General features: G+C 39.6%; 1 protein-coding gene across 2 annotated transcripts in view; it reads right to left on the bottom strand.

Annotated features, from left to right (window-relative positions):
- The window catches only part of ccbe1 (collagen and calcium binding EGF domains 1), a 42,859-nt gene extending 35,744 nt beyond the window's left edge, over positions 1 to 7,115 (bottom strand). The window contains exons 1-2 of one of the 2 annotated variants that reach the window (XM_080476407.1): positions 6,702 to 7,115; positions 6,545 to 6,625 (exon numbers count right to left, since the gene is read on the bottom strand). In XM_080476407.1, coding sequence (XP_080332533.1) covers positions 6,545 to 6,625; positions 6,702 to 6,805 — 185 coding nt within the window. In that variant the 5' untranslated portion in view covers positions 6,806 to 7,115. The remainder of the gene's footprint in view (positions 1 to 6,544; positions 6,626 to 6,701) is intronic. The other variant, XM_080476408.1, reaches the window with a different exon arrangement.
- Between the last annotated feature and the right edge of the window lie 19,545 nt (positions 7,116 to 26,660).

Raw genomic sequence — 26,660 nt, 5'->3', positions numbered from 1 at the left:
TTCATACGAAATGAAACGGCTATTTTCTTGACGTCAGAGTGCCAGATGTATTTGATTGTCCTGGATGAAACTACAGCCGAGAAATTGAACTCGGTGGCGATGTGGTGGGTTTTTATAGGGCTTTCACACATCCTATAATACACAGTGATGATTTCATGAGCCATGAAATTAACAAACCTCAAACGGCCATTTATTTATGTTGTTATCTGCCCAGCTGAAGGGAAAAAAACCCCAAAAAAACAGGTTAGAAAAAAGAAACCATACTTGTTGTTTTAGAGTCTAACTGAATGTAGTTTTTGGCAGGAAGAACACAAATCATAGATAAAATAACCTTAATATGCCAGATCTATCATGTTGGAAAATAATTTTTTAAAAATGTTTCTTTGTTTGAATGAAATGATTAATCATTTTCTTCAGCTGAGGTATTTTCTTTTCTTCTGTTTCTTCACATTGATCTGTTTGCCTGAATTGTCCCCTCAGAGAGTGATAACATTAGAAGGACTCTGCTCCTGGTCAATATCAGCAGTAAAATTGACAACAGGCATGAAACCAACTGCAAAAATGGTGAATAAATTGAACAAAGAAACAAATATTTATTGTTACTATTTCACCAGACAGCTCTATGTCTACTACAACCTGACCCACGGCGGGATTGGGATCAGACAGACGAGGATCATTAGCTTAACATGGCAGCTGACCTCCTCTGGGCCTTCACATCCTTTTAATGTTGGGCTGTGTGGGAGCTGTCACTGAGGAGCAAAACCAAATGTTCATGTCAGCTCCCCCAGTCCTTGAGTTCTCTGTATTACTGCAATCACTTAACAGGCTCCATATCCGCTTTCTAAGTATTGAGAGAAAGCAGATGCTGATGTCCTTTTTTGACAGGACACCGTGCATCATTTCAGGGCCTTTGGTTTATGATTATGGGATATATTTGACCACAGCCATACGCTCATGCTTTTTGCAAAGCAGTTGATTTAAGAGTGGGGCTAATATTAAAACAAATTCACCCCCTTTTTAACCTTTCCTTCTTTTTTTTTTTGGCACCGCGATGCCTGAAAACGGTGCCAGGTACAGAAAATCTTTGCAGCCGTTTTTGATCGGCCTGATTTTCAGCAGCTTTATTTGTCTCACCGTGTGTCTACTGGGGTTAATTCCAGTAAACGCTGTCTCACCTAACGGTCTATTGAGAAACAGCTTGAAGTCATTTTAGTCTCTCCTTACAAAACATATCCCATATGCCATGACTTTGTTTCAGGTATTTTCAAACTTTTTTCAGTTCACGACTAAAATCAAGAAATCCAAATTAAATATACGTTTTACTACTTATGAGTCAAGTTAGAGAAGGGTGCAATTAAGTGTTTAATCCTGTGGCTACAAAAGGAAAACAAACACTGGTTTTACAGTTGCATTGCTCAACGTCTCACACATCACACTGAGGCCGTTTTTCGCTACTGTTTTCTTTAATTATGTTTCAGTTTGGAAAAGAAATTGACTAAAGTCAGATAAATTTTTCTCAACCATCTGTTGACCTAAAGAAAATCAATTCATGGCCTATTTTAGACTCGAACACATAGTTTGGTAACCACTGCGTCATACTGGCACCATTCCTGAAATTCATTTACAATTTTTTAAACAAATATTATTTTTGTGGTTTGTCAATATGCCCATGGGGCAGGTGATAAAACATACGACACCAGCCAGTGTTTCAGTATTACCCTCCACATTTTTTTGGCAAGAGTTGTGGTGGCTTGTTTTTTTCCTTTTAAAGAAGCAGACAAGAGCTGACAAGTATATTGATCAGCCTATTGACTTGTGCTCTGTTGCACATCCAGTCGCAAACACCAGGTATTTGTTAAATGGGTTTGTAAGTAATAAAAAAGATAAAGAGAGCATGTCTGAGCCTGACAGCAATCAGTTCACATAGCCTAATATTATTCTTTGCCCTTTTCAGTTTTTCAATTGGTTTCTTGTTTCAGTTATTCATCAGAAGCGTTTAATGTCTTCACGCTGAATATTGTGCACTTTGACCTGCAACCTGACAAGAAGTGAAAATCAAATAAAATGTAAGTATGCCATCTGTTTAACTGAATCTGACCTATTACATAAGAGGTTTGCTGGAGTGGATGCATGCCCATGCCTGGTCTACTTCCAGCTTGTTGTGTTATATGAGGCTTTCCAAAAAAGATGTTTTACATGTGTAGTCCATAAATCCTGGATCATACAATTATTCAATTCAGGACATTTACAGCAGCATCAGTTAACACAGTCACCCAAAAAAGCACAACATCATCAAAAGGCTGAAGTCTTTATGATGTGCCACAGCATTTTTTTTATGGAGCTACGGAGAGACGACAACATGGCAACAAAAGAAGCCCCGTGTGTGTTTCTTGTGTTGAAAGCTGTTTGAATCTGGATGTGGCACAAGAGTCCAACTGAGAGGATTATTCCAAAGTGCAGAATACATTTAAATGTGATGTGAAAAACAGGTTTGAAAGAAGAGGAAACAAGAGAGACTTCAGGTCCTGTCGCCAAGCTGAATATTAAGAGTGAATTGATCACTTCCCTGGAACCGAGCGGTGCCCCTGCTGCGTTCGAGTCTGACTGGAAATCACAATATAAATCAATTACGAGTTTGCACTCAATGGAAAAATCCAACTGATTCTTTGTGACAAATTTCCTCCCCGACTTGATTCATTAAACATATATGAAAGAGGTAAAATGATACTTAAGGGAAATACTTCGAAGATAAAAAATCTAGAACATACCTGTAGAAATGAAGTGATGGGGATATTGACAAAATGCAAGTAGTTCAGCCAACTGTGTGGGTCATGGCCATCACATCTTTTAAGGACGGTTAGGGAAATAGAATCCTCAGAGTTGGTGTGGCGTAGACCACATTTTCCCCTAAATTCCAGTGTGGTGGAGTCCAACGCAGACAGGAGGGGTGAGGGGGCACAACAAAATGCTTAGTACCACTAGTATAATTTGGGAAAAAAATAACAAAGCAACAATTACACATGCCACACATCAATTATGTGCGGCTGTTTCTGCACAGCGGAAAGACTCCCTCTGCCTGAGCTCTGCTTCTTGTCCAGGACAGCTTTTGCTCTGCCGTGTAGGTAAAGCCAACATCGAGCACATAATAAATCAAGCCAATGTAATCACTGTTATATATACCTTCTTGTCACCTAAGAAAAGTTAGAAACACACATTATTCATCGATGATGGGTTGGACCTGGCTGCGCTCCTGGATTGTCTCTAATCTCAGAAATGCCTACAAAATGTGTCCAGTAAAAATCATATTAACATCAATAAATATAAAGAAAAAGTTGTTTTTTTTTTAAAATACGTTAAAAAAGAATTAGTTGTGGATTCTAGATTTGTACACAAAAGCTCAGAGATTCAGCTATACTCTCGGGTATATTTTCCCCAGGGGGCCTGTGTCACAAAGCGGGATTATCAAGTTAGCTGTAGAAGTGCTTAGTAAGACCTGTGAATGCTCCAAAATCTGCAACAGTGACTCAAATAGGAAGCTCTTCTGGGTTACATTCAGTGCGCTCGTCCAGCAAACTCAGTAATCCTGCTTTTGTGACACGAGCCACAAGAGAGAGAAATGTCTCGGTGCAGAAGGTGATGGGTTTATGTTTTCAGCAGCAGGAGCTGAGGTTTTGGAAAAATACACTACAAGGAAAAAAAAAAAAAGCAAGGCCAGCAAAGCTCAGCATGCAAACTAAAAAAACAGGAAAAGATATCCAACTGAAACAAGAACAAAAATCTTTATAAAGATAAGCCGTAGACTGCAGTACTCATTATAAAATGATCTGGAAAAAAAAATTAAAAAATCCCGACAGAACCAGAACAACCATGACCACTGAGGATCTTGCCAAATTGGGACAAAGTGCTCGCAGCTTATCTTCTCAATCAAACCCTTTTCTTGCCTTTAGCAAAGCATTTATGTTGCAATTGCAGGCATTTATGATTTAAGTTTTTTTTTTCCCATCTAATAAGAGCCAAGCATATGAAAACATAACATGTGCAAAGCAGCAAACATAAGTCAACATTTAGAAAGTGCACAATCCTGCTGCTACATGAGGTCTTTAATGAAAAATTGAGAGGCGATTGTCTGCGCTGACATTGAGACAGATGTAAGCTGTATCGGCTGAGGCCCCGGTGCCTCTCCTGGAGGGTGACATATGCTCTCAGGGTCTCTGGTGTCGACTCTGCCGCTGTTTTCTCAACATGATAAACGCTCCCAGGACAAGTGTTACTCTCAACACAGTAGCATGCCATAGCCGCGAGTGTGCCGTGCACACGGGAAATAACCGCATATTAAAACCTGACAAATGAAGAAACAATTGCATTGATTGCATCAATGTAAAGCGAAGGAATAATTTAGACATACAGTATTTGCTAAGAGCTAATTATTAGCACTACCAGACCTCGCTGGTATGTAGACTGATGCCCATCTAACAACTTTGACGCAAATAGTCGTTAGAAAAGTGTTTGAAAAGTATTTATTGCCACTTTGAAATGTTTGGATAATCCACGGAGTGCTTAATGAATGCCATACGTCTATATTTTATTTGGCTGATCTGAATCCTGCCACTTCAAATCATGCTCGGTTCCTCTTGAACAACATCTCCGTCATGCCAAGACTTAATAGCGCCAGTATGAACGCTGCATATTGGGATAAACGTGCAGCGCGAAAACTTCCTCTCATCAAATATGGCTTCATAATTTTGATATTTTGGAATAAGGATAAAACTTCTTCACTATTTATTCGGGGCTGACGGGGCGTCGTCGGCTCACACTGTGCAGGTGAACTGAGATGCACCCGGGACACATTATCCAGGCTCTTAGCAGAAACAGTTATTCTTCTTTAAATAAACACTGAGGGAAACAACTGTGGCTCCAGCCGATAACCATAAACCAACATCATTATGTTAAGAGTGTGTTTGAGATTTGAACATCAAACAGGATGTCACTGTGTTTGAACCTGGGCCAGCAGTTTGTCAAGTGATGTAAAACCCAAACCTCTCAGCATGTCCATTTGGAAGACTTCTCAGGAGATGTCCCACTATGTTTCCTTTCTTTCCATTCTCAACATTTTTTTCCTACAAGGACTCACGGAAATAGATTGGCTTTAAATCAAGATCTCTGACAAACTGTTTGAAATCAATTCCATAAATATGTTGCCTGGTTTTGTTTCTACAGCTACGGGACATCCACACCATTTACTGAAATCCCAATGTCTCTTGAAATCTGAATATAGAACACACCATAGTTTGGCATCAGGGGGTTTCAGTATTTTTCAGATGTGTGGATCACAATGTAAAAATTTTGAACGTATAACTACAGACTACATGCATTGTCGTCCAGAATGAGCTTGGATGGGACAGCCATTGTGACTGTAACATGTTAATGCAAGTATAGAAAATTGTAGAGTCCTGATGAAGACATATCTTCTAAACTACTAATTCCTACACACTCCAAAATTACCATGCATTCATTTTATGTGGTTGTCAATACATTTCATACACAACAGACACAGAAATACAAAATGTAAAAGATGCAACAACAAGACACAATCTTATGAGATCTGAAGAGGAAAATGTATAATTTAAATGTGATGTCCATAAAGAGTGGCCAGTGAAAGATGGAGCACATTCAGAAATGCATTCCTCATTCATGTGCTTATATACACCAAAGAGAAATGGATATAAAGTTCACCCAACTGTTGTTTGAAGGCTCTTTAGATAAGCGCTCTGCTTCATACACATGTACACCCTCACAAGTCTTAGAGAACAACTATCTGTTCTTCTACGTGTTGAAGTTTGTCTGTAAACAACCAGTCATTTTCATAATCACTTATTAGCAAGATTGACAAAAATACAGTCTGCAGTCTTACACTTGATTCACTAATATGCCAGTAAAGCTGCTCTATAATGAAGACAGATTAGGTGCTAACAACTTAATCTGTAGCCTCTGACAGGAGTTTTTGCTGTGAGGTGGACACACACAGTCCAGTGTCTGTGAACTGTCATAATTAAAGCCAGTATCAGCATGGAGCTGGGAAATATGTGGGCTTGTGGCCATTCAGATTCGCTATGATCCATTTAATTGACAATGAATGATGAAGAAGAAAATCCACTTTGGACTGTTTCCGGACATTTCTCAGTCTCAGACAGACAATTTGTTTTATTAAGTAGAAAGTTGGAATGACTTCCAGTATTTCCAAAAATCAAGAAGTTATTAATCTGAATCCCTATATAGTTGCAAGTACAACTATATTTGATGGCTCTTTGAGTTTTGTTATACTTATTACTACCTGTGGTTAATTTTAGATTTATATGTGCCCTGCCTCCACCATTCAAAATTACTTTCTCATCTCACTGAAAGTTATATTAAAGCTGAAGTTTTGCTGTGAATAATCCATGTGGAGCCCCCCCTTCAGGCACAGACTATACAAATGCCTGTCATTTTCAATCTCAGGACGCTACTAACATTATAACAGCATCTGTGAAGGATGAATCAGGTTTACCTGTAACACGTGGCCACCTCTCCCGTCGACTTCACGCAGGGATACTTCGTGGTGGAAACATTATTTTCGGAGCACTTCTCACTGCAAGAAACCAGTTTTAAAGTGGAGTAAGCACTTTTGTCTCACGTCTGCGCCCAGCTGCCAATGTTAGAATTACCCGTCAGTGGCATCCTCTTCTTGATAGGACCACAGCAAACCCCCCGAGAAGTACATGCAGGTGACGGTGAGCAGAAGAGGACTCCTGGAGTGTTTTAGTCGCATCTCATCACCTGGCTCCTGTCGATATATACTCCACGTTGTAATGATTATCCTCTCACAGCCACAGCTCCAGTGAAGTGGAGGCTCTCACACACACACACACACACACACACAGACCCTCCCACTCATCCGGAGCCTGTGTGACTCTCAGACACGCAGTTTACCTCCAACCTCGTCTGGACTCCTGGCGAGTCGCGTTAATAAACCCTCGGTATTAAATATTCATCTTAACTTTTTTCTCCAAGTCATTAAAATGAAAGTTATTATAGGAGGGGAAACATTTTACCAAACACACACATACACAAAAGAAGTCAGCGTTTCGTGTGAGTGAAATGTTAAATATTAACTGAAGTGAACAAAGTTTACACATTACTTTGGACTCCTAAATGCGCGCGCGTGCGCATTTCTGCGCGACGCGCAAATAGCGTCTCAATCTTTGCTCCCCCCGAGCGACCGTCCGTAAAATAACACCGATAGTCAGGAGGGTCCATTTACTATACTGCAAAGTAGATCTGAATCTCATTGGAACTTGTCCTATTACATGTGATAATATATACTAGAAATATAATCCATATTTTACAGATACATTCATGATTGCACAGGTACAGCAGTGAAATACTGCTGCAACCAACTCAGAAAGTCCATATTCTATACACAATATTATATAAAACATGTAAAGATAGATAGATAGATAGATAGATAGATAGATAGATAGATAGATAGATAGATAGATAGATAGATAGATAGATAGATAGATAGATAGATAGATAGATAGATAGATAGATAGATAGATAGATCATACGTCTGTTTTTGGATTCTTTATCTTAAAATATAAATACCTGTAGTTACTATTCTTAGAAAGGACACACACAAGGTCATGAATTTTGCATGTTCTCCATGTCCATGTTTTCCCTCACAACATGCAAGTGAGATTAACTGATGAGCCCAAAACTGCCCTCAGGAGTGAATGTGAGTGTTTGTGGTTGGATGTCTCTGTCTCTGTCTCTGTGCCCTTTGATGGCCTAACAACCAGTATACCATGCCCTCACATGCAGTCAGCTTGGAGCAACCTGCAACCCTGACCTGGATAAAGCAACATAAGTAAATAATTAGATGGACAGACTATTCTTATCCAATTATAATGTAATTCATCATTATACTTCCTGCTGAGTGGCATACTTCTTCCATGTGTGATTAGTGATGCTAAAACTACTAAATGTTTTCTACACATGCGGGTGCTTAAGTTTGACATTTTAAGGACTGAGAAACAAAGAATACTGTATCAATTCCTTTAAGGAAATTCTCTGTACTTAACCCATCTTATTCATAGTTAACTTTAAACACATACCAGGAGCAGTGGGCTGCTGTATTTCCACACTCAGGGACCTGCTGGGGGTCAAAGGCTTTGCACGGGAAATGGAGTAAATCTGTTAGTTGTGGGATTTGAACCTTTGAACTTTAGCTTGCTTCTCTCTTGGCCGCCAGTGCCCGTTCAAAAACTCAGATCCTACTGAGATCTGAAGTGGGATCATTGAGTCCAGAGTGCCAACAATTGCACCATGACTCTGATGGCTGACCACTAACAGAGTCTGTGTTTGTTGCAGAGATAATTTAAAAAAAAAGAAGAAGGAAGGAATACAACATTTTTACCAGCTATATATAAACGACACACAGACCTTTGTTGACTAAGGTCTTTTTTCGTATTGGATGGGAAAAAGAGATTTGTGGTATCAAATATCACGACCAAAACTGATGGAAATCAACCTTGTGCTATCTCTGATGGGTAAATAACTCTGCTTTTGGTTCAGTTTGTGTGCCTATTTCTTCTTGTTGGCGAATCTGAAGAGCTTCAGGCTGAGTTAGAAAAACCTGCAGTGCAGCTTTCAGCATGTAAAACAAGGCCAAGTAGGAAACCAAGCAGGACTCCAAGGAGGTCACCATGCACGACAGTAAATAAAAGCACATGAAGACCAAACTAATGTTTGAATAAACAGTTACATACATAAGCCACAGTCTTTCTGGGAAAATGTCCTATGGACAGATTATATCCAAAGTAAAGCTCTGGGATTGCAGTGCATTAGTTTGTTCATAAACAACAAAATGATGCCCATACAGCTTACTCACTGTAAAACATGGAGCCTCTGTCATGCTGTGGAGCTGCTTTGCTGCCTTTGCCATTGAAGTAGAAAGTAGAAAGAAACTATAAAATAATATATGAAATTTGAGGATTTTCTTTCCAGCGGAGTACGTTACCTAGTGTCAGAAAGCAGGTTTAAGGCGAAGGTTTTGTTTGTTTCAGCAAGATAACGAACCCCCCCCCCGCCAAAAAACAAAACAAAACACACACAGCATCACAAACAACTGAGGAGGAAAAAGTTGGCTGTTTTAACATTGTTCTTAATGAGGGCTGACCCAATTGAAAACTTCTGAGAGCTGAAAGCTACCACTGCAGAAACTACACACAGAAAAAAGTCTCAATGAGTTTCCAGAGGAAATGTTTCAGACACCAGCAGCAGACCAGCATAGATCAGGTGATCCATGAAAGGTTCAGAGGCCGTCACTGCTACATGACCAGTTCATAATGTACTTTTTTCATTTTAATTCCCCCAAATCATTATAGTGATCACTTGAAGGACTTACTTAATCAGAGTTTATTCATTTACATGCTTTCCCTTAAGATGTTCTAACTTTTGAACAAAAAAAAGAAAAAGAAATGAAGGGTACCAGAAACCCTTTAAATATCAGTTCAGTGCAAAATGCACAACAGGGATTTAAATCAACTAGGTCATCACAAACAGAGCTGTGCAGCATGTTGAAAGGGAAAAGCACAGTTTGTGAATTAACTGAGCATCTCGGAAAAAAGAAGTTATTAAGCATTGCTGGGAACGCATGTTGTATTTATAGCTTGAATCTTAACGGCAAAACAAACGTCCAGACTTAACTAATTACGTGGCCAACTTATGAATAAAAAAACACAGCTCATTAAGAAATGTGTCTCATTTGTGCCTGGCAGAGCAGGCTCACTCATTCTGAGTGCTCATGAATGAATAATCAAAACAACAGTTTTATTTTCACTGACATCCTTAAAGACAATTCATCCCCCTTTACTCAGCTTCCGGCCAGCAGTCCCACAGAACGTTAATTACCTGTGAAAATACACAGCATCCACGAGCAGATCTTGAAGACAGGAGCTCTCATTTATCCCACATGTTCTTATACTGTCCCACAATTAATGTATAAATGCTTTTATAGATCTTTGGCTGTGTGGAAAATCCTTTTCAGCTTTAGTATCTTATGAACTGAATGTGCTATTTTGCCTTTCAACAATATGGAACGATCGTTCTATACTTTACTTAAACGTCAGTGTAAAGATTCATCATTACATGTTGTATATAATTAAATCCTTTACAAAATGCTGTAAAATGGACATTAATAACACATTTCACCATTTTTTATCAGAATGTTTCACAGTCATTCTTATGCCCTTAAAGATGGCCTTACCTTATTTATTACTCTGTCCTACAAAACAATGTGACACTGATTATTACTTCGAACTTTTATAATGTATATCTAGAAATACTCACTGCCACTTCCAGTGGATGTCTCTGTATAGTGCTGATACTGAAGCATCGTTTCTGTTTCATATATTTAAGATAAATTCATAATGCAAATACAGCAAAACTACAATGTTAATACTATTATTGGAGAAGCAATCAACAGACAAATAAAAGCAGCCTGGTCACATCCAACTACAGCTGGACACTATGCAGTATTGCTGCTTTGCTTTTAATTGACTCGGAGACCAATAAAGTTCTATCACTTCTAATAAATAGCTCAGCAATGTCCCCTATATTTCCATTTATTTTCGCAAAAAAGTTTCAGTTATCAGAGATGGTATTTCGCCATTAAAGGGTTAAGCACATTGTCCGAAGGTGTGACAATGATGCTCTGCTAACTCAACCTGACGTCACTTTCTTGCTGTTTTTTGGGGTCAGGTTATTGTAGAGGGCAGAAGAGAAACCATACGCTGCTGACTTCAGCTGTGAATGACCTTGACCTGAGGGTGACCTCTGGCGGAGGGCCGACCCGAGCACAAACAGTTGTTTAATTGCACCTGCGGAGCAGAAAAGGTCTTCAGTTTCTCCGGAATGCAGTGTGGCATTACAAGGAGCTGGATGGCAGAGCCACCGAGGAGTCTGTAAAGGATATCCCAGTGAAACAGGAGCACCGCAGTGTCGCTTACAGCCACTATCAGTGAGGTCAGCCAGGTATGATTTAACTTCATTCAAGCCCTCAGTGACACAACATTAGTCTGCGTTTCTATTCAAGACCAACCTAATAAGAGATACTTCAAGAAAGTCTTTTTTTTCCATTAATAGGAGACTGGGAATTGTACCTCTTTTAGTATCATTTAGCAGAAAACGACACCTTGAACCTACTTGAAAGCGGCTGCTCATGCATGACCATTTCAGCTGAAGGGAAAGCAGTGTTTCACTGGTCTGCTGGCTTCATTACTGAGCCTTTCCTCAATCCACAGTTGCAGTTCACACTCCAACCACTTGATGGCCCTTTCTGCCCAGAGATCTCACCCCCACCCCCCCTCTTTCGCTACTATCGTCATCATTGCCCACAAAATGGATGACAGCTTTTAGAAATACCAGGGTGCGTCACGACTCTGAGGTGCACATGCTGTGCCATTTATGTCCCACCTGTTTTGATGCCTCAGCAGCCCGAGAGGCAGAGAAAGATCATGCCTGCCACAGCACAAGTAGGCAATTAATGTTGCAGGCAGATACTGAATCAAAGCTACAGGGCTAATAACCTCACATCATCTTCCTTAGAGATATGAAATGATTATCTGTGACTCCGAGGCTATGTCATCAATTTCTAGAAAACAGCATAGAACAACAGAGGAAGCATTTTTTTCTTACCTTTTTGCACTGTTCTACATAGTAGTTTCTTTACTCGGAAGTAGTACTTCATTGTTACTCTGAGAGGAAAAAAAAACAACAACTATTTACCATGTGTTAATTCACTGGTAAGAAGTTTCTTTGCATATTCTGTTCGCATAATTGAATGAAGCCCCTCACTGACCCCCTCTCTCTTCTTTGATTTTAGTTGATCCGAGCTGGGTGTTCCCTGATTTGTATCGACTGCTCGATGCTAACAAAACTCCTATCCTATCTTTATTGCCTGGACACAGAAAGAATCTGCAAAATCAAAAGAAGAAATAGCCTCCAAATTAAATCAAGTAGGAAAACAAGCACAAGGAGAAAGGCTGCAGTTGGCAGAGGCTTTTTGTTTGTTTGTTTGTTTGTTTGTTTGTTTGCTTTGGCTGAACAAACAAAAGGCCAATAGAGGAACTGAAGTGTCTGTGAGGGGACTTGGTTGCTTCTCTTGATTAAGGAGCTGTCCTTGAGATCTCTGCGAGACAGCTTGTTTTTACCAAAAAGGAGGGGAAAAGGAGCAGTGATGTGTTGATTTTGTGTTTGGACAAAATGCTCAGGTTGTTTGAAAAGAGGAAACCTAAAAAGAAACATATTCTAACACAGCGACCATGTGGGCATTGAGTTTGTTGACATTAACCCCTTTTCACACCTATTGAATACTTTATTACAAGTTATACACAGATATAGGCTTTTATCCTCTAAATGCTCTCTGACACATGGAACAGAAAGAAGCGTGTTGCAGGGAGCGAGCACCCCACTGTCAAAACTCCTCTCTCTCCGTCTTTCTCTCGCTTCAGAGTGCAGCACTGCAGTGCTTCTCTGCACATGCCCAGACAGACTGGGAGAGAGCCACAGCAAGTTTGAGCACACTAGAAATATTAACAGCCTGCATCACAGACACACTCATGTACTCCTGCGAGCTGGCTTTGCATCAGGGACCAAAATCTTACTTAGGTTGACCGAATGGGCTTTTTCTTCCCCCTCGTCTCTCACAGGGGCTGAAATGCTGATGACGTGGACCTTTCATGGTTGCAAGAATCAAACCTATGACTCGCTCTCTTCAGAGGGCTGTCTGTAGCCTCAAGGTCACTCCGCCTCCCACAAGCTTTTTACACAAACTGCTCAGCACAGAATAAAAAAAAAAAAAAGACACCTTGTCAGTAAAACGTCAATACACATTATCACAGTGCTTCAGTTTGTATTGCAGGCATTACTGCAGTACTTTGGATTTTTCCTGAATCTAACTCTTTCTACATTGTGCCAGAGTATATAAATTATAATTATTCCGACAGAGAGATCTCAGAATGGTTAATTTCTATATGTGTTTTATAGAATAACCAATAATAACAGTAATAGTAGAGTGGAGTTTAAAATTGCAGTTTCCATTTTGAATGTATTTTGAGATATGTTAAGACAGTCGTTAAATTTTCAAACAGTCCTTGCAGCCTATTTACTCTGATGGCCAGGTTCCATTCGGGGAAAGCTTGATGGGATGTAGCTGTTGTGCGTTTCGATTTAACCATGCTGCCCCGACAAAATACCATCATTTGTTTTTCTGTTTTATTTCTACAGACGCTGAAGCAAAAAATAGAGCGGTGATACAATCAAAGAGCACGCAGAGTGTGATTCATAGCTCACCAAAAGACAAAATAATAATGGATGAAAGGGTAAAAATAAAGGGAACACGCTGTTGTGTTGACTGGAAAATCAAAGGCAAGAATAGGCCAGTAGTGTGGTGAAATCATTTATTGGGGAACATGTTCGGATGCTTCGGCTTTATGAGACCGGATGGTGGGTAGGCCAAGAGGAGGATGCTCTTATGTGCATTTCTGTTCTAATGAAGCACTTAGAAAACAGTTGCAAAGTGCTTCACATGCTGAGGAAGGAACTGCAATGAATAGTCGCTGTGAGAGTGTCTGTCTTCAGATAGTGGCAGTGGAGATGTATCTCTTCTGAATGTGTAGTTCAGTGGAAGAAACAGATGGAAAAAAAAGAACAATCAACATTTCAGGCATGTGTGCCAGTGTTATTATCAGTTGTACGCATTAACTGTAAGAAAACAACATTCACTGTCCATATGCATCAACTAAGGTTCATCGTTTGAACCTATTTTAAGGTAAAGGGGATTGAACAAGGCTTTTGTGCAAGTTAATGAAACTTAATTAAACTAAAAACAGCAAATTGAAGGTGACCATTCACTTGAGGTGAATTACACAGTGGTGTAGTTGTTAGCATTACAGAACAAAAATATCTCCAGATTTGGTTATGGGGTGGGTGGGGTGGCATGGGTTTTCTTCAGGCACTGTTTTGTCCAACAACATGCATTTGAGGTTGACTGGTGACTCGTAGAGGTCAGCGTCTCTCTGTAATCACCTTGTGATTGACTGGCCAACTGTGCAGGGTCTACTCTGCCTTCACCCACTCAGCTCCTATAAGCTTGTGCATATATCAAGATGTTGATTCACTTCAGTAAAATATTAATAACTGTTAAGTTGAACTGAAGTTAATCAGTTAGTTGGAGGACGATGCTCTATTATTGGGATGTTCTTGGAAAAACTAAATTGATTGGGCTATGGACACCAGAGATAGTAAAGTGATGAAGAACAAGTCCACTGAAACTTTACTGACTGCAACTGGTTTAATACTTTTATAATAGTATTTAGTTAATAATTCACTACAGGCAAAAGTACTGATCTAATAACTCATAACTGAATAACACATCATTTCCATAATAAAAGAAAATCTTGAGAACTTTGTATAATTAATAGATTTCTGCTTTTGGAACCCGTCATTTGATTTTTATAAAGAGGATCCTATAATAATTATATTGTTATCATCATATGCAGTTACCCAATCCAACACGCACTGTGGAGATGGTGCTACCTTCACTGTTGTACTATTCCCTGTGCTGGCAGCAGGTTAATGTTGAGTTTCCTTCCTGTCATCTCAGTCAGAACAGTTTCCCCCTCCACATGTCACAATGACTCCTGCTATCCCTTTCCTTCTTGTTTCACCTGCACCAGCTGTTCACTGGTGAGTCACATAAGGTGCAACGAGAAGTGCTGCGCAAGGAAGTCTTGCCTTTCAGCTGTTAACATGCCCATCCACACTGGAACAATCTGCCCAAAAATAGAAAAAAGAAAAAAAAAAAAAAAGCATTGCAAAAGGAAAATGATCTTCATCCTTCACCAATGGTGCAGGACTTTAATAACATCTCCAGAATTACTGACCCACAATGGGGGGGGGGGGGGGGGGGGGGGGGGGGGGGTACGACAACAACAACAACATTTTATGTATTTCTATTTGTGAAAGTCTTACAAGTTCAATTTTACAGATTCACGGTGAAACAATCCAAATCTGGACTAAGCCGATTTAACGCACTTCCAAACCGTTGATTACTATACATGAAGCAACAACAGCAAGCATTACAGAGAGATTGGAATTTACCTCTAATACAGTACATGTCACTGCACATGTCCCCTAAATGTAGCTGCAATCAATAAATATAACCTCAGTGCAGTGTCCTTGAATTGGCCACATTTCACTGCCCCTCCCTACCATAATGTCCCCCACCCCCCCCCCCCCCCCCCCCCCCACTGCCCCCGCCTCCGGATCTCCTGGCTCATTTTTACAGCAGCAACAGACACACATGCACAGCCCAGTGAATCCCTCCTTCAGTTAATCCCGTATCTTTATCCTTCTATTAGATCAAGATGCTCTTTGATAAAGAAAAATATTGGTCTTCTTCCGGTGCCCTCTATTTCAAAGTAGTGTGTGTGTGTGTGTGTGTGTGTGTGTGTGTGTGTGTGTGTGTGTGTGTGTGTGTGTGTGTGTGTGTGTGTGTGTGTGTGTGTGTGTGTGTGTGTATTAAGTGTTGAGACGAGAAAGAATAAGTTGAGCGAGAAGTGGCCATTACCGATTTGCTTAACCTTCAGTGAAGTGACTGATGGGATTGTTGTCAGGTCCCAGATCAGATGGATGGTCTAATTTCTTCAGACAAGAAGAGTGTGCTGCATATTTCTTAATCTGGATGCACCGAAAAGTAGAGTCAGTGAGCAGATGGTTCAACAGCGTCAACCCATGCGAGAGCAATTGGAATAAGAATCAGGCCGTTCTTAATGATTCAACATTTAAAGCAATGCAGTTTTGCATCGATGTAAAACTACAGTATATAAAAAGTGAACATTAGATCATGTTTAAGATGAAGTGTCTTCGTGACTTTGACTATATCTCAAAAATGAGTCTCCACTTTGCTTCACTTCATGTATCGTTTGCTTACGGAGTATGAATTAGGCTATATGGCAGTACTCTTGACTGTACTCGGTATCGTCAAGTAGCTATAGGTTAGTACTTGTACTTGTGCTCATTCTTTAAAAAAAAGTGGTATCGATGTGTCCCTAAAAACTTCTCCAGAATGACGGATGTTTAAGGTCTGTGGTGTAGTGGTTAGCCCTTTTACCTCACAGCTAGATTCTCCCACGTGTGAGTCCAGGTTTCGGGGCCTTGACTTTAGTTTGCATGTTCACCCTGAGTGTGTGTGTGAGTATTCTCCTTGAACTACAAATTCCACATTTGAGGTTGATTCATGACTCAGTGTGTGTATCACTCCAATTGGATAAAGCTGTATAATGATGTGCATTAAGCCTGTTCACAATTTGGAACTAATTATTTCCTCATTAAGATAATGTCAATTAATACAGATTGATTGTTTATAACTGTGTATGATTACCTATAGTCCTAACTTTTTTCAGATACAGTAAATTGCAGGTAGAGAGAGAATTTGATCAATGGAAGTCACAAATGAAAATCTCCCAAACTTATTAATTATACAATAAATTGTTCAGGCATGATGAATAACAAATCCATTGATTCCTTAAAGAAATGGGAAAATAAAGAGGTATTAAACTATTTCATTATGTCACATAAGCAAGTGTAATTTAACATTTTGCAGCCTGAGGACTGTGGGAGTGAGACCAAGCACAGGTCGGCTAATGAGGTTCATCATCTCTTAAATTAGTTCTGAAGCATTGGGCCTGGATATCCATGGATTTATGGCCCACTTGTGGGAACATGCATCAGCACACCAAACAGTAAAGCAGCAATTATCAAAGCCATTCGTTTCTTTGTTATTGTCGAGGGATATATGAATGTTAAGTGACGGTGTTAAGGATGGACCGGGGAGCTGTTAAGTTTGTACACCGACTTCACCCACAGGCTGCTGGTATCAGCACCACATAACCACAGAGCACCACAGAGTGAGATTAATGCATAGAAGATGATTGAACATATCATTAAGACTTCTACATCAACAGTTGTGACATGACTAGTGGTACTTTCTTGTGCACACAATATGTGGATTGGTGGATAACCTTAGACTGACCTGTGTGCACAGTTTGCTGCACTGCTACAATAATCATTCTTGGCAAACTGCAAACAAAGAGGATATTGCCTCTGGATGGGTTCCTTCCCTGTCTGTCTGCCATGTCTATTTTATGCCCAGTACCAGAAATAGCCTTAACAGAGAATCATTGCCTCTCCTACTTACTGTAGACTGAGAGTGTGGCTCTTTGTATGTTATATATAGTATTTACATTCAATCATTTACATTTTCACCAGTCGTGAGCGTATACCCCATCTTGTGTGCATTGTTTTTTCTCTGCTAAATTCTCCATGTTTATGTGTGAAAGTGCCCTTTATTGACAACATGATCCATCTCTATTAAAACATAAGCAATGTCCCTGCCAACTAAGACAGTGTGTAGGGTTTTAATTAGCAGTTAGCATTAGCTGGCCTTCTAATCTGTGTAGCGTTTCAGGTGATCTGTCTCCATGTACCCTGATGTTGGAGGCAGTGTGGTATCTCTTTTTTTCCCCCCGCTGGCCCATATACTTCAAACACAAGCTAATGGCTGTATGGATGCGAGCCAACAAATTTGCTGGCTCCAAGTACGAATATAAGAGCTGCTTCACATTACTCTTCTTATTCTAAGTGCTAAACTCAATCTGCATTTAAAATGGTGTGCAGCTTTTTAGGCTCTTCGATGAGGTACCTCGGAAAATAAATAAATAAAACATCCTTCAAAATACGTGTACGTGAAATGTTTTCCCTGTGTGTCATCTTTTTGTTGCAGCATTTCAAAGACGTGTCTATGAAAAGAAATAACCTGGTATGTAAGGGGCTGTAGCTGGTAGAAAACTCAACAACACTTACACACCTCACGTAATATACAAAAATTACTGGCAAAGCTTTTTGACAGTTGGCTCTCTACCACATTGACTGAATCACAACTTTCCTCATCGGGTGTTTTTTTTTTTAAGTTCTTACACGTCTGCAGTCTTCCTCATCTGACTTATACTTCAGCTCATAGAGATTACTGACCGGCTGCCTGACCAATCTGACAGTGGTCATCTGCCCATTGTGCCAGCTAATTGTTTATCATGTGAGATGGCCCACGTTGTCAATCATAGGAGCACAGCCAGCCAAAGCCCCACGCACTTTTTTCTGTTTTGATTGGTTTACGCTCGGGAAATGTCACTGATTGGTTAGTCATGAATTTGAAATGTCAGGACGATGGCAACATTTGGTAGCGAACAGAAAGTCATGCTGACTGTGTAGGTGGTGGACACAACTCTAAAATTGCTTTGGGTCTGAAAATGTGTCCGTCTCTGTCCAGCTGTGCCATCATCTTGAAGGACGAAAGTGCTCTTTGGATTCAGGTGGGGAGCATCGTGAAGTGTTCAACAACCATTTCCAATCAAATACAACAGTATACATGAAATATCAAGTATGTATGTAACTAATTGCCAGCGTTACTGGAAAACGAGTACTTACATACAGGTACTAGTTACTTACTGAGTAGTGGCTTAAAAAATAAAGAAGTTATGTGCAACAGCAAATTGTGTAATGCTGTCTGTTATTCAGGATGTGTTAATAATGGGCACGAAGGTGTATTACTGGAGTGTTGCTGTGACACATGAGCTGAGCTGTCTGCAATGTGTGGGTCAATCTCCTGACTGATCCACTTAACAAGTTCAGCTGAAGTCACATCTAGCGAGCTGAAAATCAAATCAAATAGTGACACACATGTTATTTTCCTCTGTAAACAGTTTTTGATTTTTCTTTTTTTTTAAAGTGCAATAGAAGAAGCAGCAACAAAATAATTGAGTGAAACTACAAACATGCAGAGCGCAGCAGCAAAAATAAAGTGTTGTATTACAAAATAACTTTAACCAAAACAGACTCAGGCTTTGGTTAGTTTACATGCTTAACAAGATTCTTTTATATATATATATATATATATTTAAATATATAAACAATGAAAGTCAACCCTCAAAGATAGTAGTTAAACAAAAACAAAAAAAATTTCTATATTTAAGTCATTGATCAGGGATTTTGTTTTGTTCAGTTTCTCTGCTTTTTCAGAAGTAACACGTCCAAACAAACATAATAATCTTGGAAAGTCAAACTCTGTTAACTGTTTTGGTAGTATTGTCAGTTCCTCTGGAAGGCTGCCAGGAGACAAGCAGTTTTACCTTGAGGAAAATGAGTCGTGCCCTCGACAGCGATGTGCACGGTGAAATCAAAAATAAGAGAAACCAAGAGAAACAGCGTACCGGAGTATCGAAGGTCATTGGCTGCCTTCCCTCTTGCAATGTCAAAGAGGTTCCCTGACTCAGAGCTTCATGCTGTCTTTATAAGTTCAAATCATTTTGTGTAAAACTGTTCTGGAAATTGTTGCAGGAAAAAAGAAAACAACTCCCACCAGCTTTTTCTCTGCCTCTGAAAAAAAAAAAAAGATTATTCAGCAGACTGACCATAGTCATTAAGATATATCACTCGGGAATTATGTATGTTGCTCTAAAATATAACATCCATCAAGTGGATGTTGAGATAGTTCACTGGATGAGTTTAAAAATGACCTTATGGTCATGGGATCAGCAAAGCCATTAGATGGCATTATATATGTATTATGAAAATGTATACGGGGCGGGGGGGGGCAAACAAACATATTTTCCAATCATTTGATTGGACTCTCATTACTCATAAAGCACTCTTGAGGCTTACTTTCATCAGAACAACCTGACTTCAGATTACAAAACAGATTGCACCTGATTATATTTAATTTGTGGACTGAACTTTATGTGCAGAAAAAAACTAAACATCACATGTAAGATGCATTTAAAAAAAAAAAAAAAACGTCACCAGATTCCAACGCACATGAGCAAATGCCATTTATTTAAAAGTCATCTTAAATGCTTATTGTTAAGGCAACTTCTGGTCAGTGAATAGACTCTTTGTACAGATGAATCATTATAACTAAAGGCACTCCTAATGGAGTTAGACCAGAGATAGCCGGATGCAGATTGACCTGAATCCACTGTACGCTGCCAGTGCAGAAGCCCTCTGGTTTGCATACAATTACTGTCCATCCCTCTTTTGCTGTGATGCGCTAAAACTGACATCTCATGCAACACATTTCTATAGTGGTTGTACTCACTCACTGTTCTGCACAAGCCACAGAAGTAATTGTTACCCAGAAGGCAAATTCAAGTTGATTTCAACCATTTGCATTTTCAGTTAATGTGCATCGGAATATTGTTGGATGGCATCGCCTTTCCCAAGAACCCCACAAAGGCTAAGCTAATGTTATCATGAGACTCAGACCATGGAAACAGTACACCCATTCTATACAAACCAAACTAGAAAACATTCTCTGCATGATACATAGTTAACAAACAGACTGCCAGTGTAAGCAATAACATATAGTACTGTAATACCACTACTTGAAACATGGTAGTATCCAATTTCTACTGTAATAGAATTATTGAAGTCCCCATGTAGTCATTACTTGTTACTTTCTTCATACCTGAAAACAGGTGTAGAGCTGCTGTTGTCTCAATGTTTACTATTACACTGAACTTATTTTAATTTGGAAAATGGCCACATTAACCCTTTAAAAACTCAGTCTACTCTACAACAAGAAAGATATTCATTCGTATTTAACAATGGCGTTAGCCTGTCTCTACCACACTGTTCTATAATTAACATTATTTTATGTTGTCTGTATGTTGCTGTTTCGTCTGGTTTTAATCTGTTTCTTTCAGGAATGGGTGTTATACCGAAGTCTGCATAACAACAGAAAAGTGCACCTCTTGCAGGATTGGCTGCGGCTAAAAATACAAACAAAAACCAACTGACTTAAACGTGGCAAAAAACTGTGTTGCACAATTGTTTTTTGAATTGCAACTAATTGATGCGATCATTCGCTGAAACACATCAACACCTACAAATACAGACAAAAAAAAACAGTCGCTATTCCTCCTCTCCACTGATTGCCTAGTCTTAAATGTTAACAAGGCAGTGGATAGTTTGTATTTCCTGAATGCTGCTGAAGCATGAAATATCTTCTCATTGTCTCCTTACTGTTCAGAGCACTTGAAGCCCACAAGCCTTTTTAATAATGCATTAAACAGTAACTTTCAGGTCAATGCTGGGAGGCGGTGACGGTAAATACAGCATCAATATGGATAAGTCTCATGCATCCTGGTCACTGGAGTCTTGGCCGCTTTGCTCTCTCTCTCTTACACTTTGACCAGTCATTCCGCCGCCTTTCTATCCCAAGTTTATCATTTATTAAAGTTTATTTCAGAAGAATGATTTGCTTTTTCTCTGAAAAGGGCAGAAATAATTCAGGTGATGATAAAAAAATAAATAAAAGAAAAAATTGAAATAGGACAAAGTAAACACCAGAGTGGCATTGTATTCCTCCCCTATAGCCCCACTCTCTCTCTTCCTCTCTCCTGCCAAAAAGTCACTGGAGACACAGAATGTGAGAAAACACGTGAATTATGTGGAAAATGTTTCACAAGGTTTGCCTGGACTTTGTGTGCATTGCTTTGAGATACACAACAATTTCCAGGTACAACATCAGATGTTTGACATTTGCCATGTAGAATTCTCGTCCAGAAATGACGTAAACCAGAGCTCATAAAAGATGTGCAGAAGTTGCTGGTTGAGGATTCGAGAAAGGATGACTGATATGACATGTTTTCAAATGGTTCACATCCTATCGCAAGTGAAAAACATTTACAGTGAGTGTGGCCCCATGCTCTTCAGAGGCGCAACAGGGCTCGATCTTGGGCGGCTTTTTAATTTCTAGAAAGTCCGAAAGAGAAAGTCTCATAAAAGTTACACAAATATAATAACTTATGCAGATGATACACAGACGTATATTGTCACTTCTCCCAGTAGTCATCTGTGGCAAGGCACGTTATGGAAATGTTGAGGGATAAATATTGTCGGTCAACTAGAGGACTATTAACTTTTTAAATATATGAATTGATTTGAGTACTTGCACATGTCATCCTGCTAATTTAATCACCAGAGAGGGAGGCTCAAAGACAGAGGACGCTGGTGACAAGCTTGGAATTCAGAACATGACAGAAAGAGGCAAGGAGGGGAGGAACAGAGGGGAGGGGCTTATGCAAAGACAAAGACAAGATGAGAAATCTGTTCCTCTAAATCTCTCACAGCATTTTAAAAATCGCTGGACAAATATTACAGCAAACAAAATTGAACAAGTCCAACAAAAACTAAATTGAGTCATGATTTGCTTCCACACAGCATCTCAGCTGCAGTCTCGCTGCGGCATACTGCACAGAGAGAGAGCGAGAGAGAGAGAAAGAGAGAGAGAGAGAGAGAGGGAGAGATGCAGTAAATCATCTGTTAAAAGAAGAATGCATTGCATGAATGACTTTCATCCAGTCAGCAAAAACATTAGAAACTGACTGATGGCAGGGAGGGCTCGGGATGCAGGACTTTCCTTCACTTTGTTCTGACCTACAGCGCAATGGAAAATGTTCTCACCGTCTGATTTTTATTCTATTTTAAACATTATTCCATGAGATTAATAATCTTGCCATCATTGCTGAACAAAACCATGAAATATTTACATTTTTAAACATGCTTGCAATTTTCCTATGTTAAATGGTTTTCTATGAGAAGCTCCTCGTTTGAGCGACCTTGTGAGAAACATCATGCATCTTTATATTACAGTGACTCGTGACGGCAAGTCAAAGATACATGCAAACTGCCATCAACCTGCGTCAGCTGTGAATCCTGAATGGGATAAGGCGGGACAGAAGATGGAAGGGCCGACAAACTTAAAGAGGAGAACTGAAATGTTTGCAGAATTTAGTTTTGTACTATAAAAGCAAATTATCCCAAATGATGTTTCATTTTTAGGAAATAGTAAAGTAGAAAACTACAAGTTTCTTTTTTAACACCATATTTCACAATTACTTAAAAGTTTTGTATATTTGGTTCAGCAATCGGAGGAAAATATGTTTTCATCAAATATTAGAGGATCTTCACATTTTTCAAGCTCAGCAGATGTTTAAAGTTTCAAGAAAAATGTAGAGGCACACATATTTGCCTATCTAAAAACATTGTCCCCAGCATTATTTTTCTTGGGGCATATAATCAAAAATTTTTTAAAATTTTTTTGGTTCAAACCAACAACAAATATTGTTCACCATGACAGCTTTAGTTTCCATAGACATCTGTCCTTCCTTTGTTAAAGAAAAATGACAAGCATGAGGCGGCTATTGCTCTGCACGCAACGCAAAGGAAGATAATTTGCTGAGTAAGCCAATGTTGCAGATAGAACAGGCGCTGAGTTACGATACATTTCAGTGAAAAATGTAACACAAACAACCTGCTAACCTCAGCATTATAGGAAAGAAAGGATTCAGAAAACTCTCAGGAGTTTCACCTACGATAGAAGTGTTTTTTTTTTCATCCAGGTCACAACATTGCCAATAAACAAAAGAAAATCTAAATACAATCAAAAGACAACCTTTGAATAAGTAGCATATGATATTAGTGATTGTCTCAACTGCCAAAAGATGTTTCACAAAAGTCTTAAGATATTGCAGCTTATGTGTAAGAATCTAACTATGTAGATGATTTAATGTTTTCATTGTATTCATTTTGTTGGAACTGCACTTTTCTTCCCCACCATCTTTCCCCCCAGCAGATCAGAATGACTTAAACAGATTGACATTTCATAACTTGACTTTGATATTTTCTCAGTGCAAGTTGGACTCAGGTCATGTGAGGTTTGGCTGGTGGTGTATGTCAAGTAGCCCGACTGCCCGCCCCCGTCAATAAACCTCCGGGATGCTACATCAGAGGCAGGAGCAAACACCGATCCAGAAATAGCTTCCCTCCTCCAATGTCAGGACGACAAAGAAACTTTCCAAAGCAACATCTGAGCACCGACAGCATGCGGGCACACAACACGCACCTAAAACTGGAGAGAGAAAGAGGTGGGGATGGAAGCTCACCTGGCCTCATTATTATGGAAATTGACTGATTCAATGTGACAAATGTACTGTAAAGGGGAGGGGGGGGGGGGGATACAATGCTTTTTCATCCCCACCCACATTCACCCACAACCACTGGTCTTATCATCCCCAGCAGCTATGAGCAAATACGTGATTAATGGTGTCACGTGCCAGCTACGTAAATCATCAGGGCACGCTTGGTTGCATATGAATGGGCAGGGTGCGAATTATATGGCAACACGCAGAAGTGAGCGCTCACTAAATTTCTATTAAATCAGCTTCAATCTGAAAGAGTGTGGTTACGATTGTGAGGACAAAGGAGGACCATAGCACTGTGTTTCCCGCTTTCTACCTATCTGGAGGTGTGCTTCGTATTGTGGACCAAGTCAAATACCTCGGTCATGTAATCAGGAATGATCTTTGTGGTGATGATGACAGACAAAGACAATATTGCAAGTTATATGCACAAGCTAACATGCTGGCACATAAGTTTAGCACATGCACTGCTAAGGTAAAAATCGCTTTATTTAAAGGCTACTGCATGCCACTTGTGATGTAGTTACAGCAGAGCCAAAGTTCACGAGCTTCAGGTTGCATACCAAGATGCACTGGGTTTATTATTGAAGGTCCCACGGTGGACCAGTGCCAATCAGTTGTTTGTGATAAATAATGTGTCCACTCCTAATGTTGTCAGAAAGTTGATATTTAAATTTATGACAATGAAATTATCAAGGCTTTTGATCAGACCAAAGGAAAGTAGTGTCAGGTACACATCTGCGCTTTGGAGGCACAGCAGATAGTGTTTATATGGGTTTTAATATTCTATTTTATTGTTGTTATCTCCTTGCTGTTTTTTTAATATAGTGTTCACTGTTTTATATGTGTTTCTTTATGTTTTTATAAGGAGTCTGCGATAAAGATTGATTGATTAATTGATTGATTGAAAGAATGACAATTATTGTCAGAAATGTACAACATTTTAAAATCCATTTCAAATATTTTTGAAACATAAACAAAATTGAGTACATGTCTTGTGTGACAGAACAAGTTCTAAATGAAACAGGTTTGATAACCGATCCCGTGGGGAGCAGCAGTGTCTCTAACCAACCACCCAGAAGGTGTTGAGGGGTTTCACTTAAACCACAACGGTAAAACCTCATGGTGGTGTTAGTGTTAAAGTCAGGACATCGCAAACCTCCTTTGGATTCAATATTGGCGCCATGACTCCACAACAATCACGTCATCCAAAGAACAGCTTATCATTTGATAATAGAGGACCCCAAATGAGAGTTTAAAATGGCTGTGCACAGATTGTAAAACTCTGGGACAGTCTAGCCTCTGTATGTGAAGTTTCAATTTAGGCCCTGTGCATGAACAAATATTACAAAAGCTTGTGTTTTCTCTGGTCAGATGGAGATGGGGGCATTTTGAAAACGTTTCCTGGAAGCTGTTTTCAGGGACTCAAAACACAGTCGTGATGTAAATGCAGAGCCAAATCTTAACTCGTAATTAGAACTTTATTGCACATAATGTTATCAGTCCTGCCAAATTCAGAAGATTTTCTGTTCTTACAATCCATTACAGGTACTTTGATATATAAAATATTTGTCTGCTCAAACACATTTACATTTGGTTAGACAAAGCAATTTATTCACACTTGCCACACACTAAAAGATAACGACTGCACACTTGTTCCTATCCACAAACTCGCTCCAAATATTGGCCAGTTCACTTTTGGGTTCACCCCTGTTGTTCCAAACTCCATTAATGACGCAACTTTATTGATGCGGTTTGGACGACTGCATAACAGCCACATGGCCACTCAGTGTGCTCATGGTATTATTACTTTGGGCAGATGATACGTGTCTGGTTGGCTACTTTCACACCACATCTGTACATGTCCATTCATTCTGTGATGTAATACTCACCCTTGAAAAGCCATTTGATTATCACAAAGTCACAGCAGGAAGGGCAGTCCCTGAAACATGAATGTAGATGAAATGGCTCATTTTTTGATGCCTATGTTTTGTCAGTCAAAAGGGTTTTCTTGCTCCACTGAGGTTCTGGCTTCACTTTAAAGTAATTCCACAGATATACAGGCCTTTAAAAATACTTATTTCCCTTGTTGCCCTGAACGGTGTGCCTAATGCTTGCGTGAGAGTTCATCGAGGGTTTTCGCCAGAAAGGAGACAAATCTGCACATCACTACAAAAACACTGAGAATCTGGGGCTTGCATATAAACTAGGCCAAGAGGCTGAGTAAACGGCACAATATGTGAGAGTCACGGAGGAGAAAATGAATCTGGTGACCTAAGAAGTAGAGGAAAGCAGTTTAAGATGCACATGTTATGAAAAAAGAAGAAGACTCGGAGTCACTAAAGGTGACGCATGCTAAATAAAATGTGGTTGATTTCAAAGGTGGCGGACTGATTTCGACATGTCCTGTATTTCTCAGACACTGCAAATGAACAAATAGCTTAGTGACACTGAACTCCGCAGACCACACATCAAGATGCAATGTGTCTGCATGGAGCACCTTTCCCTGTGCATTAGTGCTGCTCT

Source organism: Lipophrys pholis, assembly GCF_963383615.2.
Source record: "Lipophrys pholis genome assembly, chromosome: 12".
NCBI classification, from domain to species: domain Eukaryota; kingdom Metazoa; phylum Chordata; class Actinopteri; order Blenniiformes; family Blenniidae; genus Lipophrys; species Lipophrys pholis.
The sequence above is the reverse complement of the archived record's forward strand: the minus strand, read 5'-3'. Positions and strand labels throughout refer to the sequence as shown.